General features: G+C 38.5%; 3 protein-coding genes across 4 annotated transcripts in view; 1 reads left to right on the top strand and 2 right to left on the bottom strand.

Moving 5' to 3' along the window:
* The first annotated feature begins 1,357 nt into the window (after nt 1-1,357).
* On the top strand, nt 1,358-4,835 carry cks2 (CDC28 protein kinase regulatory subunit 2). Its single transcript, XM_084723063.1, has 3 exons — nt 1,358-1,541; nt 1,947-2,074; nt 4,284-4,835. Exons 1-3 carry the CDS (start codon nt 1,483-1,485, stop codon nt 4,325-4,327), a joined length of 231 nt encoding a protein of 76 aa, XP_084579189.1. The 5' UTR covers nt 1,358-1,482; the 3' UTR covers nt 4,328-4,835.
* Nucleotides 4,444-7,240, bottom strand: cimap1d (CIMAP1 family member D). The gene is made up of 4 exons (XM_084723065.1): nt 7,201-7,240; nt 6,426-6,536; nt 5,606-5,719; nt 4,444-5,385 (listed from the first exon to the last, which is right to left on the bottom strand). The coding sequence occupies exons 1-4, from the start codon at nt 7,238-7,240 to the stop codon at nt 4,898-4,900; spliced, it is 753 nt and encodes a 250-aa protein (XP_084579191.1). The 3' UTR covers nt 4,444-4,897.
* A 4,053-nt stretch (nt 7,241-11,293) lies between these two features.
* cpamd8 (C3 and PZP like alpha-2-macroglobulin domain containing 8) overlaps nt 11,294-14,569 on the bottom strand; it is a 61,962-nt gene continuing 58,686 nt past the window's right edge. Inside the window, exons 43-44 of one of the 2 annotated variants that reach the window (XM_084723061.1) lie at nt 13,997-14,198; nt 11,294-12,456 (exon numbers count right to left, since the gene is read on the bottom strand). In XM_084723061.1, coding sequence (XP_084579187.1) covers nt 12,456; nt 13,997-14,198 — 203 coding nt within the window. In that variant the 3' untranslated portion in view covers nt 11,294-12,455. The remainder of the gene's footprint in view (nt 12,457-13,996; nt 14,199-14,569) is intronic. The other variant, XM_084723062.1, reaches the window with a different exon arrangement.

Below are 14,569 nucleotides of genomic sequence, written 5' to 3'. Positions count from 1 at the left end.
AGTCTATTAAATCAGTAAAAATATATGAAATAGAAATATTAGTGATCAATTTTTATAGCAATTGACGTCTAATTCAGAAAATATTCTAAGTGACAAATTCACCTCCAATGCCTGATTGAAATCCAAACTGAAATCTTATAGATAAATATATCACTATAAACTGTGTAACAAAAGTATAACTGAATACATTGTAAAACTAATCGTGAGATAACTTAAATTGGACATAAAATGTTATGATCTGTTGTCTTTATCTACAATTAGCCAACATAACTCATAAAAATATTATTTTACACATACCTGGAGAAGGAAGCAATTATAAATACTAGTAAACAGACTTACATTCCTTTGGTCTTTTAAGAGCCATGGTGGTCAGGCGAATCAGTAGGTCCCATAACGTGTGTCTAGTGCATATAATTATTATATGCTGATCCAAATAAAAATTACAACTAAGCAGGCAAAATAAAAATGCAGGAACAAATACCACAATACTAGTCTAGACTAGTGATTATCTTAAAACAAATTCAACATTCACATATTAAAAAAAAAAAAAAAAAAAAAAAAAAAAAAAAGTCGCTACAACACACAGTGAGTTTGCTCACTATAATATAATGTCTGCATAGTGTAATATAGCCTAGTGTGTATAATTTTGTTTTGTAGGACCACTGTCTGGAATACTCAGGATTAATGTGGTTACTCTCAGGGGTGTTGTGGTAAATACCCACCTTGTTCTCCCTGTTGATACAGCTGATCTGAAAACATACATGTAAACTCTTATTTAAAAGGGGTCGATAACTTGGGTGTACTCCCCACCACGCTCCTGCACGCATCATACATACGCTTGAACTGTCAGTACATAAGCAGAAACATACTTGCTCCGATATAATCGCCACAAATTGTCACTCTAGTAGAAGAGGTTTGCACTTTCACTCCCAGCTATATTTTGCCCACGCCTCCTGCTGACCTGCACTCCAGGGACGAGGGCAGGCGGAGTCGCAACGGACCAGAGAGAATTGTGAAATAAAGAGCTCTCACTCAAATCGCTTTCAGAAAAATCCTGATGAAGAACCAAAAGGTTTATTAAATTCATCATGTATTTTCTATTTAGACGCCTAAGACTTGTTTGAACTATATGACACAAACTCCAGTTTTAACATAAAGCTATAGATTATGCTCTTAAACATTTTACAGGGACATACGCCGACTTTTACAAACCGTGCTTCGTCGTTGAAGAGTTTCGCTTTCGTAGCAGAATGCACCATCTTCCCAAACGTAAACGATCTAAATAGACGTAACGTCCACGTGCTACTGCCTTGACCAATCAGGTGAAGGCGGGCAGCCGTTGGGGTTTGAATAGTCCCCTGAAAACAGCGGCAGATGACAGCAGCTTGTTGCGCTCACTAGGAGGTTTGTGGGCTTTCAGGTTCACATTACTCAAAAAACAGCTTTCCTGACTTCAATTTTGACCGTTATCAGCGATTGAAAATGTCTAAAAAGCAGATTTACTACTCTGATAAGTACAACGACGAGGAGTTCGAGTACAGGTATGATTAACGTTTTTTGGCATGTGTTAACAGTAACGTTGTTTTCAAAAGTCCGTTAGCTTAACGTCAAATCACAGTAAGATTGGCTCGGTGGCTCGATATTAGTTACTTTAACGTCTGCTGGCAAATTAATTATGAGGTGGCTTAATTAGCAAAAAACAGATTAAGTTAAGGCGTTAAGTTAAGTTTCGTAACTGACTAGTCAGCGAGCAACACTCAAACAAAACACCCCCCTGCGTCACTCAGGCTAACAGCTAGCTATGCTAACTCCTACCTCAACGCTTTGATTTGAATGTTGTCAGGATGATGTTACTGCAGCTGCAACACTGATTGACCATCCTTTTGTATCATGTTTTCTGAGCTCTGTTGGGTCATTCTCGACAGCTTTATTTGTTTTTTCCATAGGCATGTGGTGCTTCCGAAGCAGCTGTCTAAACTGGTGCCCACCTCCCACCTGATGACAGAAGAAGAGTGGAGGGGACTCGGGGTGCAGCAGAGTCATGGCTGGATTCACTACATGATCCACAAACCGGGTGAGTAACCGTGGACTTAAAGGGATAGTTCTTCCAAAAATTAAACTTCAGTCGTTATCTACCCACCCTCATTATGATTAAAGGTTGTGGTTAGATTTTTAGTCCACAAAACACTGCTGGCGTTTCACATGAAAACAGCATTGCAGAATCTCCCAAACACTTTAAATAAATGGTTTTCAAATGTAAAAAAAAACCAAAAACAGAATGCCTCCCTACTGCTATACTGGCATAATCCAAGTCTCCTAAAGCCCCAACATGCCAAGTGGACTTAAAAGATGTTATTTACATCATGTTTAGCCTAAATCTTAACTGTAGATCCTTAGCTTGGAGCCACATTCATATGTGCATACACACCATCTTAACTGGGTGTTTGAGGTGTGATGGTGTGCGCATGCAAGTGCATGGTATGTCAGAGCTTTAGAAGATGTCAATTACACCAGATGAGCAGTATTGAGGCAGTTGATGTTGTTTTTCTGAAAACTGCTCACCATTCACTTACTGCTGTTTCCTCTGAAACCCCAGCAGTGTTGTGTGGACTAAAAAACTACAACCGACCTTCAGTTGAAATGAGGATGAGTAGATAATAACTAAATTTTCATTTTTGGGTGAACTATCCCTTTAAAGGATAGGTACACTTTTTTTTTTCGGGTGCTAAAACAATGCTCACAAGCCTATATTGACAGAGCTATTGATTAGGGCTGGCAATATTACTTATAATTAATATCTTGATATTCTTATTCTATTATGCAGTTTTTATCTTAATATGCACATTTTCTATAAAATAAAATACAGATTTCTTTCTGCCCATTCTAGTTGTGAAGAAATCCTTTCTTGTCATGTATACAAGAAATGGGGGACACAATCTACAGTCTTTATTCTGTGTAAAATTGTATCATAATGCAAAGCCAAAACAAATGTATGGTTTCAGCCGTTTGAATTAATCAAATCAAATGGGTATTTCCAACGATGCAGTGCACAAAAGTCCCCTTTGTACTACTGAACTATGACTTCACTGTAGCTCAGCAAGAAAATACTATCCAGAAACACACTACAAGGAGTTTTCAACTGGTTATGAAATCTTGGTCTTAATTTAATACTGAAGCCTTTATATGACCTACATAAGCAAACGAGAACATCAGCAAATAGCTATATAGTTATTCTCAATGCCTGCCATTGGGTCAGCATACAGACCAGCAGAGCCTGTGTTTTCCCAGGCAAAGTTATAGAGAGTAGTGTAGTATGTTAGCCAGTTAAAAAGAAGCAGGAGGAAATTATTCTTTAGATATTTTTTATTTTTGATGTTATTTTTTGTGATTGTGGTGGAAACACTAGTGCTTTTGTCCACAGGGACCCCCAAAATCAACAAAATATTAAAGTTCCCTGTTTTAGTTTCAGAAAGACTATAAATTTACCTTGCTGTTTTGTCTAACTCAGACTGCTGAAGCCCCATTCTAGGCTTAATTTAGATTTAGAGATGCATTATATAGATTTTCTTTTCTACAGATAACTTATAATTACATGCTTCTCATGACCAATATTGATGATGATTTAATATTTAATAACTCTGATTGAACTGATATCACTATCCCAACCAAAACAGTTCTAACTCCTCAAATCTTTCTTTTTAGAGAAACACATCAAAAAACTTAACATATACTTTGGTTTACATAGAGAATTTTACCTAAGAACTCAAATTAAATGCTGTGTCTTAAATTAAATGCTTGGCATAATCTCATAAATCGGATGTTATTATAATCAATATTTATCAGCTATAATATCATTATCTAAATAATATAATTTTACAATTATTGCACAATAATTTATCAGGCCTGATCTTTTATTGTGCATCCCTATTTAGAATACATTTTTGCACAGCAGGAAAGTGTGTTTTGTCTACCATGTCCTCCATTATAGTCTGTCACAAAGGGATCTCTTAATGACCAGTATATGGAGAAGAAGAGTGATTACAGTGACTGGTAACTTGTTTCACAACAAATGTGTGTCGGCATGTGAGTGTTATACTAAGGTATTAAACAGGAAAATATAATATGAAAACAAAATGTCTGAACCGATCCTAGCTCTAAGTGTGTTCCCTAAGACTGTGATGAAAGTTATAAGCACATGGACCACAGTGATGATCTTGACACTGTATGGTGTAACCACTGTACTGTGATGCTGACAGATACTTCTTCTTTGCTTTATTCTCCAGAGCCTCACATACTGCTTTTCAGAAGACCTCTCCCAAAGGATTAAATCCGAACCATCTGTAAAATGCCTGCTATCATCTTTGCTGATTTGTATCGTCTTGGGACCATACATCTCTCCTACATACATCTCTACATATGTTCTAATGTATTGAGTAGAAAATCTTTAGTTTTTTTGTGTGTTTTTTGTCTTGTCAAATTCCCTCAATTTTTAGAGGCAATGAGAGGCAAACGGCTTGATTCCACTGTGAATAACAACCTTATAAACAATATGAAGGTGAGAGTTTGCCTGTCAGTTGTACATTTTAATACATTTTTTAAATGTCATTTGATGCCATTTTGTTATTGATTTATTTACTGAGTAGTTACAAGCACAGGGTTTTATTTTTCTCATTATTTCCCAAAAGAGCTTTCTGTTTGAACGTTTCCTGTTCTTTAAACTTACATTTGTTGTGTACATAATATTATTTCTAGATATTATACATTTTGACAGTGAGTCATGGTTGATTCAACAAGTTCTTTGCTGCTGAAAGAACAAAATAAAATGTATTAGTTCACATATGTTTCCTCGTGATTATTTCTGAATAATGTTTCTGTAGTTGTTCAGAGTGAATGATGTTCAGTCAGAAAGATTGACAACTAGTGGAGTCACAAATTCTGAGTGTCGGATGCCCAGTGAGTATGCTGGTGCTCGAGCCTTGTGAACTGTCACTTTCTCTGGGTTATAAGTTCCAGGGCCAGGTTTCTTGGTGTCATCTCTGGGTAGGCTGTGACGTCCCAACATGGAAAATGCTGGCTGCCTGGGTAGATAAACACTTGGGTCTGTGCTATTGTACCTGCAAGGTCCTGGTGTCTTGGCAAGATCCACAGATGGTCCTCCTGTGCTGTAACTACCTGACATTGTATAGCTCGCGCTGGCTGGTTTGTTTGGGATTCGAGGGCCCATGAGTGGAGGTAGACAGTACTTGTTAGGAGCAGGTACTGAGTCGATGCCCCGGTAGTGTGTACGAGAGCTCATTGTGTAGGACGGGGGTCTGTGCTGGAGATTACATGGTGGGGCTTTCTCTGGGCTGTATGCGCCAGGTCCAGGTGTCTGGAACGGCTCCTCTGGTGAGCAGAAAATGGTTGAAAAGCATCAACACCATATGGTAGAGTGTGTGTATACTTCAGATTTTCAGTTGTAACAGCTGACATCAACAGCAAATCCTTTTGTACAAGGGTTGATCCTTTCACAGTAATGGACCAATTAGTTTAAAATTCATCATAACAACATAAATTAATCTGTGAAATAACTGATGCACTCAAACTTTTATAAATTGAAACTTACTTTCTGGTTTCACTCTTCCCAACATCGAGTATGCAGGTGTTCCATCCTTTCCAAAACGAGTGATTTTCGCATCAATATGATACCGAGGCCCTGGACTTGAGTCAACACAATACACTGCAGAGAAAGTAAACGTTCATGATTTCTCAGTTTGGTTTGATCATGCGATGATCCTAACGCACTCTGCCTAGATGAACATAAGGTGAGCAATAGCTATAGAATTATGAGGTGCTGTTTCCCCCTGCTGGCATTTATGAGACATTACAACACTAGGATGCATACCACTTTGCTTATGCCTTTGAAGAGATAAAATCATTCTGGAACTTTGAACACTTAAGTAGGTTTATTGTAACTATGCAACTTGTTGTATATAGATAAACTGTAATGTTTCAGTTAGTGTAGGTTCTGCTGGTTTATTATTAGCTATGACATGATTTATGGAATTGACCAAGACATAATAATGTTTTATTTAGCTATATGATCATCTAAAAAGTTGGAGAGCTTGCTATTGACTGCATCTATTTTTTTCACTCTTTATTGTTCTTCCAGTTATTTTCACAATTAATTGTTTAGTCTATAAAATGTCATGTCATTTGAAAAATGCTCATCACAACTTCCCAGAGCACAAAGTGATGTCCAAAACCCAAAGACTCTTAATTTGCTGTCATAAATTCACAGGAAAAGCAGCAAATCCTTATGCTTAAGAAGCAAGGAACCAGCAAATGTTTGACATTTTTGCCTGAAAAGCAACTGAAATGAGTAAACGCTTATGATAATAGTTCTTTTGACTGATTAATTGTCTGTTCGTTGCAGTTCTACTCACTGTTGTCACTCATCCTGCCATGGAAAGAATAGGCGGGGCTAGTTGGCTTGGTAAAGTCATGGCCAATAAATCCGATGGTGGGAGGAAGCCCATAGCGACCAGGTCCTGGCCCTAGAGACAAGGGGAAATATTACATACATATATGTTATTATGATACATACATTTAGTTAGTAACAGTAAACTCATTTAAGCAACTAGGATTCTTCTGCAGCTTTTTGTGTTATAGCAAAGTTCATGTGCAATTTAGTATACTTCATCATCAGTCAGTGTGTAATAACTATGCAAAAAATATATAATTTTGCATAACTCAGAATAACTGTGACCACTTATTTGACAATCTGATAAACTCCAGCAGGACAGGCAAAAATGTTCTGCATCATCATTCTGCTCAGAGAGACTTTTTTTAAGTGGCAGCCAGTAACTGCATCTGATTGTTGGTCTACCATGTACACTGGGTCAGATAAACAACTAACCAGGCAGATGCAGTGCACATGAAGACAACCTAGGGCAAATCATTACATCAGCATACAAGTGTTCGGGGGCATGTGCATGTGAAGAGCAAGAGGGAGCATTTTTCACAGAAAGGAGCGAGTCCTGGCAGGTCTGCACACAGTGAAAGCCTCCACTCTGCTCAAGTCAGTGTTCCCCCTTTGAAATCATGAAATGACCATCTGGATCATGGCTACACACACACTGATGCCTTTACACAGGATGTCCAGTTTTCTATACATGGAGTAGCTCTTTGTAAGAACTCAACTTCTATTGATGAACTCACCTTTTTCTCTTCCTGCAATTACTGGGTATTTTTTCTCCATTTGACTGTAGAAGCGATGGATACTTCAGGAATCCCTCGGTGACAGCAACACTGCCAAGGTATTCACACAGCATATCAAACATAAGAGGGCAGCTAAAGAAATAATGATATGATAAGTATAAAATCAAAATTCAAGGCACCTTTCCACAGGTAATTTTCTCCTTTCAGTGAGAACTGAAGAAGGCTGCATACTTTACACCTCAGTCCTTAATCCATGTCCATCCTGGTGGTCTTTCTCCAGATATCAAAGTATTGTTTCTCCTGCATCCAGCATCACATGTGCCCTGTCTGACAGTGAAACCCAGAACTCTGAATGATCCAGAATCAATCCCTAATTTCCTCTGAAAACAATCAGGAAACCTGAGACGATTAATACACATCACAGTGTCAACAGTGGAGCAGACTCTACACTGGATAGGGTTTTGTCTATCCGCCTGTTTGTCCCTTTGTCCACCTGTGGAGGCTCAGACAGGTGAATGGCCCTTCCTCCTCCACACAGGTAGATGTATAGGTGCACTCAGCTGCTACTAAGGAACAATGTCATCACTCCGATTCACTCTCATGTAACGCTAGCCCCCCCCTGCAAACCATGAAACCAAGATCCCCCTCTCCCTCCTCTCTCTTTTCACTCTTTCTGCTCGTTGCAGTGTGGAGAGGCAATATCACTCTTCAGCCATGCATGCGGTTGCCACGGTGACTGCCGTGGATGGTTTGTTGCAGTCAGGTCCCCTGCACTGTTGTCACTAAAGCAACAAAGTTTTTACATTTAGACTGGAGGATTAAATCCTGCATCATCTGCGCAGAGGACAGATAGATAGAATTTTCAGTTTTGTAACTGAAATTCTTTCCTTCTCTGCAACTTCAGGTGCTCGACAGTCCAGGGTTGCTGTTGTTGTATTTTGTGCTTCACAATGCGCCACACATTTTCAGTGGGAGACAGATCTGGACTGCAGGTAGGCCAGTCTAGAAACCAAACTCTTTTACTACTGTGAATGTGTCTTTGCATTGTCTGACTGAAGTAAGCAAGTACATCACTAAAAAAGATGTTGTCTGGATGGCATCTTATTTTGTTCCAAAACCTTTATGTACCTTTTAGTACCTTTTCAAATGTGCAAGTTACCCTTGCCATGGTCACAAACACACCTCCAGACCATCACAGCTGCTTTTCCTCTTTAGTCCAGAGAACACAATGTCTATGATATTAAAAAAAAACAAAAAAACAATCTGAAATGTGGACTATATGATTTGCGAATCCGTTTTGACATTTACAGCAAAAAGAATTTGCATTCTGTTTTTATTTATGTTTTACACAGCGCCCCAGCTTTCTTGAAATCGTGGTTGCCTTGACTCTGCACACTTTACAGTGTGCACACACATAAAGCTCCAACACAGACGCAGGGTCAGATGCAGTGCAACACACCTGGAGCAGTTACAGGCTGAGTACTTTCATTTGGCAGGTCTCATTGAAGTGCCAACATAGAGCCCCTCTGCTTTCTCATCTTTAACTTGAGGTCAAACCGATTACCCAGATGCAGTTACAGTGTAGCCCTCTTTGATCTCCTCTAATCGCAGTGATGATTTGTAGTTGGGATTTGACGGACTCATTTAAAGGCCTCAGCAGCCAGAGGGCGAGCTCAGTAACTGAGATGGTCGACAAGTGACATGTGCAGAAAACAAACATTAAACTTTAACAGGCTCTGACTCTCTCCCAGGCCGCTGCTTTGGCAACAAGAATCTGTTGTTAGCAGTTACACAAACACAGATGCAGCACATTCAAACTTAAATATGTATACAGAGTGTACAAAACGGATACACACACATGCATGCTTTCTGTCTCCAACACAGAAGCATGGCAGGGATCAGAGAGACGGTTATCAAAGCAGAGGGCCCTCTGAAGCAGCAGGGTTGTAATACAGCTCACTGCTGACAGGAAATTATCTCCAGACTTAACTAGCCTTTCAAAGGAAATGGAGCAACACGGCTTTCATAAACAACTGCACTGCAGCTCCTCTGCTAGTGGAGCAGATACACTTCACTGTGCTGCATCTGCAGACAGCATGTTGTTCTGAAAGGTTATTCAGATATTTCTTTCCTACAGTTGTAACTGCACAAGCTGAAACGGGAACAGGAAGGGCAGAAGGCATGACTTAAACCCAGCTGACCCATACGAATGACTGGACACACGAGCAAGTCTTGTCTGCTTATTAACCACAGCATCGATCTTCATTTAAATTAGAGTTTAAAATAAGGAAAACACAGTATGTGATAGGCATGTGTTGGAGCAGCACTGACTCAAACCATTGAATCATTTATGAGGAAACTGAAAGTTAAGTCAGTCTATCATAGTTTCTCCTGACAGTTTGTCAATAACTATTGTCTGTTTTCATATTCAGCATGGCTGTCAGGTACATCACCAGTCTCTGAGCGCAGCCCCTTTGTAAAATGGATGGTCCACTCTACAGAACTGGCTGAAATTCAGAGTTGGAAATTTTTTCCTCAAACTTTGTATGTGTGAAACTTGTATAACATGTTTCGGTACACGTTTCCAGTAACTTTACTATTAATTCTCATATTGTATTTTGTAATATTCTCCCAAATTTGTCACTATCGAAACACAACAATATAAATAAGAAGGCTTATTGACTTTTTTGCATCTATCCTGGCAAAATATATTTTTGTAATAATAAAAAAGTTTTTACAAGTTGATTAATAAAAATTACTATATAAACTACAATTTTAAGCAGAATTAATGAGATTCATTGTATTTTGAACCCAATTTTTCTTTGTAAAGGGAATAAAGATGATCATACAGCTCTCAGAGTTTTTATTTATTTATTTAGTTATTTTTATTTTATTTTATTTTATTTTATTTTTTACAAAACATCATTACAAATTACATAGATTTACATATCATGTCATGGGCATTAGCTAATGGGGATCCTTTTTAAATAAATAAATAAATCTTTGTGAACTTTTCATGAACTCAGAAAAGCAGCCATGCTCTCAGTGTTGTGACAATGTATTTTCCAGCAAGTTTTCCAGAGGGCATAAAGCATTTTATGTAACTTAAAGTCTCTTCCACTGTCCTCTGTACCATAGATCAATTTCAGGAGATATTTAGGGGGAGACAGCAGGTGAACAGCATATGTCACATAGAAGAGATGCACATCATCTTAAAGCTGGGAACCCGAGGATTAACTTTAGATGTAGCTCAGCATTCTGTGTCATTTTTTTTGTAGTCATAGATCTGTAATAAATGTTTTCTTTAGGCACCTATTCAGATTTTGAAAGTTTAGACTGTTTAAGGACATTTTGATGGAAATATATGATGGACATTCCCATGCTGTTTTGGGGTTGATACCATTTATTACACAGATTTACTGCTAATTTTAACTATTTTTGACCACTCAAGAATTTAAAAAAACACACATTAACACACCAATACCTTGAGAAACACCATAGAAAAATTTGTGCTGTGATTTGGTATGAAAAAGTTTTTACATTTGTGTGTTCTGTTAGAATTGCATTTGTCGGTGATTGGGTGATGAGCACTCGAATCGCTCAGAAACCCTCTTTCATGAGCCTGTTATTATCCTACACCACAATGAAATGCATGACATGGTTGGTAAGGAGTAATTTCTTAGGGTTTTTAGTTTCCCCTGATACTACGTTCACTTACAAACTGTGCCAGCTACAGCCTCTGAGAGACAGTAAAGCTGGCCAGGGACATGGGCGTCCCCACAGAGCTGACAGGGAATTCTGTCAACCCCTTGGAATGCTTCATCCTTCAGTTTATCAAAACATTTCACACTCAAAATCACCCAATTTGGAGATTCTCTGTTTTTCTCATTTGCTGTTGTTCAGTTGTGCCATCATCTCATTGACTGGCTGTTTCCGTGGAAACATCTCCATGCCAATCTCGGTGTTGTCTTTGTATCTGAGGGACTTGAAAGCTAAGGTGTAATGGCAGAACTTGTGACAATTGACGTGCAACACCAACTGGCTCATCTAATGCATAATAACCGTGTAGTGTGCAGGCAGCAAAACCAAAACCTTGGATTGTATACAAATTTTATTCTCGATTGTTTTAAAAAGCACAATATTTGATAGGAATTGGGGCTACATTTAATCAAATTTGGTACATTTACAGGAATTCAAAACTTCATTCTTGTTTTTTAAGTTGATTGCTTCACGAATCAAAATTTAACACAAAACAAAATAGCTTATGAACTGTACAATCAAATCTCAAGGTAGGTAAGGTGAAAGGTGACTTGAGAGTAGATGATGGTTCCAGAAACATTTGGGCTGCTGCGTCCTAGTGGACCAGTGGTCGAATGACACACATCTTGTAACTGTAAAGTTCGTGGTTTGAGTCGGCCAGAGACCTTTGTTGCATGTCCGTCTCCTCTTTCCTTATGTTTCACGTCAACCTCTGCTGTGCTGTCTACTAAAGGCAAAAAGCCCAAGAAAAATCTTTAAAAATGAAAAACATTTGAGCTTATGTTTCTGTAAAGCATATGGTGAGCATATGTCTTTTTCCAGCAGGATACCAGCACAGGAATTTCATCAAACATTTCAATAATTGGGTTAAAGCTTGCTATGAAAGAAAAAAAAGCCTTTGACAGCACATATCTTTTGTTTGAACTCAAAGAATCACAAGGGTGAAAAGTAAGACTGTATGGGCGGGCAATGACAAAAAAAAAATAAAAATGATATGACCTCTAGCTACAAATAAATACCACAGATAGAAAATATAACAAAATATTTTGTTTAAAGTCAGGTGTAATTACAAACATAAATACTTGATTATTTCTTCTAGTGATTATAAAGGCAGTACAGTGAATAACAAAGACGCTATGGTGCCTATTAGTGACCAGGAGTCTGGAGGAAGAAAAATTAAAGTCTGGAGGACACTAGCTTAATAAGCAGTCATACACACACACACACACACACACACACACACACACACACACACACACACACACACACACACACACACACACACACACACATAAACACATCCACACAGAATTCATTCGAAACACCATATAACACACACACACACTCACATAAAATCACACTCTGATTCTCCAGACTCCACCATCTCTTCCTTTCAGGCTGAATAAGTCCCAAGTCTCTCTTCTCTTTCCATTCACTAGCATATTCACAAATAATGTACAATTTGGAGGTGGGTATGGCTTCACTCTGTGTGCGTTTCTGTGGATGACAAGAAAACAGGACACACTTTCATTGTAAGATCATCTCAGACAACTTCATTCACTGAACAATATAAAATCTGAAGTCAGAACCAGTGCAGAGACAATATGTTTTTTAACTGTCATACCAGTGACATAACTTTATAATAATTAACCAGAAATACTATTCAGTGACTACTTCTGACCCAGTGATATACAGCAACTGTTTAGACTGGAAGTTAAACCTTTGGATATGCCTGTTATCAAACTGGTTTCAAACTGGTAACAAGTCCCACAAACAGACTGTGTGACAGCTATTGTCTGTGTGAGCAGCCTCATCAGAAATACTTCAGCGAGTCACAATGTTGCACTACATTATGATGAGCATGGGCACTGTAGTTTATGTTGAGCCAATCCCACATACATCCTGCAGCTGTAAATACTCGCATTAATCCCTGACTGAAAATAGTTCCCAACATACATCCTATTTACTCCTGTTTGAGAGTTGTTTGATAAAAAACTACAAATCCCAGTAGCTTATGCAAAAGGTAGCCTTTTTTAAAAAATGAAAAACTGGATATTTGTGACCCATTTTTGAAGATTTACTTCTGTACAATTTAATGAGCTTGTAGTTGAGTGCAACAGACAGCACTTATGCCACATTTCCACCCATAGTACCCTTAATTTTTAGTCCCAGGAACTACTTTTCAAGGAACTAAAAGTCTCCTCCAGCCCATATGTTTCCACCACAGCTTTAAGACCTGTGAAGATTAGGCAAAGTAATTCGCTGACATACGACTGCTTTTACATGTTATTGTTACACGCAGCTATATAACAACAATCATGCCACTTTGTCTGTGGTATGTTTTTTTTGTGTAACACCATGATGACGTGTCAAAGTGCAATGAACAAAAAACAATCTGGTTTGCAGCTACTGATTTTTAAAAAATGGCAGCTGAAATAAAATGCTGCGAGTACTCAAATCAGTAATATTCAGCGCTGGAACACCCACGCCCAAAATACCAGCCCAAAGCACAGACTTTTGGGGGGTAAAATAGTGTCCCCAGAACTGAATTTAGACCCTGGTCCCTCTAAAGAATTCTAATTTCTATGGGAAGTTCCTGCAATGGAAACATGTCTATATAGAACAATACCAGCATTATCTTTTAAGCTTCCAAAGAAACACTAGAGACATGCCAGAGATCCAGAAAACCTACATGAAGGGCTGGGTATCGTTTAAAAAAAATTACAATACCAGTACTAATACCAGTACCCTTAAAGTGATACGATACCAATGAAGTATTTCATAAAATACCTTTTTTCAAAGGTTCTTTTTTATGAAGAACACTTGCAGGCTGCGAGCAAAACCATATTAATTGTCATTTTTTTCTCAGTCTGGGTACCAAAAGGATTGAATGCAGGTATCACTGGAGTGGAGAAGTTTCAATGCTACTTGGTACTGAGTTAATTCAATCAATACCTTAAAGATACTGAGCACTGATATCCAGCCCTACCTATGTGGAATTAAAAACAAACAAAAACGTAGATGGAGCAGCTCGTACCATCGCTCAGGGGTGTTTTTTGTGTCCAGTGTGGGTAGCTGGGTATCTGCTGGCAGGAGCACCTTCTGCTCTATGTCCCCTCCACCTTCAGGAAGGTCAAAATGGTCCCCTCCCTCTGCATCAGCGAGGAAAGGCTCAGAATCTGGGTCGTATTCATAGGAGTAGTAGGACACTTCTGCCATGGACCCCTGCTCCTCTTCACCTGGACAGATCAGGGGTGGTGTGAAAAGGTAAGTATTGACTGATTAAGCCTTCTTTGATATACAAAGAAGGATATAAATTAGTTGCTGAAGACATCATATTTTATGATGTCATGAAAAAAATCCTTGATTAGAGCCAGAATTTGTTATTAAAGTGTAATTCATGGTGCATGACTCCCTCTGTGTGTGACAAGCAGGAGAGTAGACATTTTCTAACATTTTCTTGATCTAACACGTTAGATCGTCAGATACATTGTTACATTGAGAGATAAATTTTGGAAAGCATTACTGTATTTTTTGTCAGTGAAGTTTGACTTTTGGACTAAAATGCTCTTGGGTTATTGGGAAAATCCCACACAGCCACTGCTGGAGT

The sequence above is a fragment of the Lutjanus erythropterus genome, chromosome 7, assembly GCF_056507025.1.
Source record: "Lutjanus erythropterus isolate fLutEry1 chromosome 7, fLutEry1.hap2, whole genome shotgun sequence".
NCBI classification, from domain to species: Eukaryota; Metazoa; Chordata; class Actinopteri; order Lutjaniformes; family Lutjanidae; genus Lutjanus; species Lutjanus erythropterus.
Note: the sequence above shows the minus strand (reverse complement) of the source record. Positions and strands in the feature narration are given on the sequence as shown.

Coding starts and splice junctions, on each gene's coding strand:
- cks2 (XM_084723063.1), top strand. CDS start 1,483: ATGTCTAAAAAGCAGATTTACTACTCTGATAAGTACAACGACGAGGAG. Junction 1,542..1,946: donor GACGAGGAGTTCGAGTACAG/GTATGATTAACG, acceptor TTTTTTCCATAG/GCATGTGGTGCTTCCGAAGC. Junction 2,075..4,283: donor CTACATGATCCACAAACCGG/GTGAGTAACCGT, acceptor TTTATTCTCCAG/AGCCTCACATACTGCTTTTC.
- cimap1d (XM_084723065.1), bottom strand. CDS start 7,240: ATGGAGAAAAAATACCCAGTAATTGCAGGAAGAGAAAAAG. Junction 6,537..7,200: donor AATTGCAGGAAGAGAAAAAG/GTGAGTTCATCA, acceptor CCTTGTCTCTAG/GGCCAGGACCTGGTCGCTAT. Junction 5,720..6,425: donor TGGCAGGATGAGTGACAACA/GTGAGTAGAACT, acceptor CTTTCTCTGCAG/TGTATTGTGTTGACTCAAGT.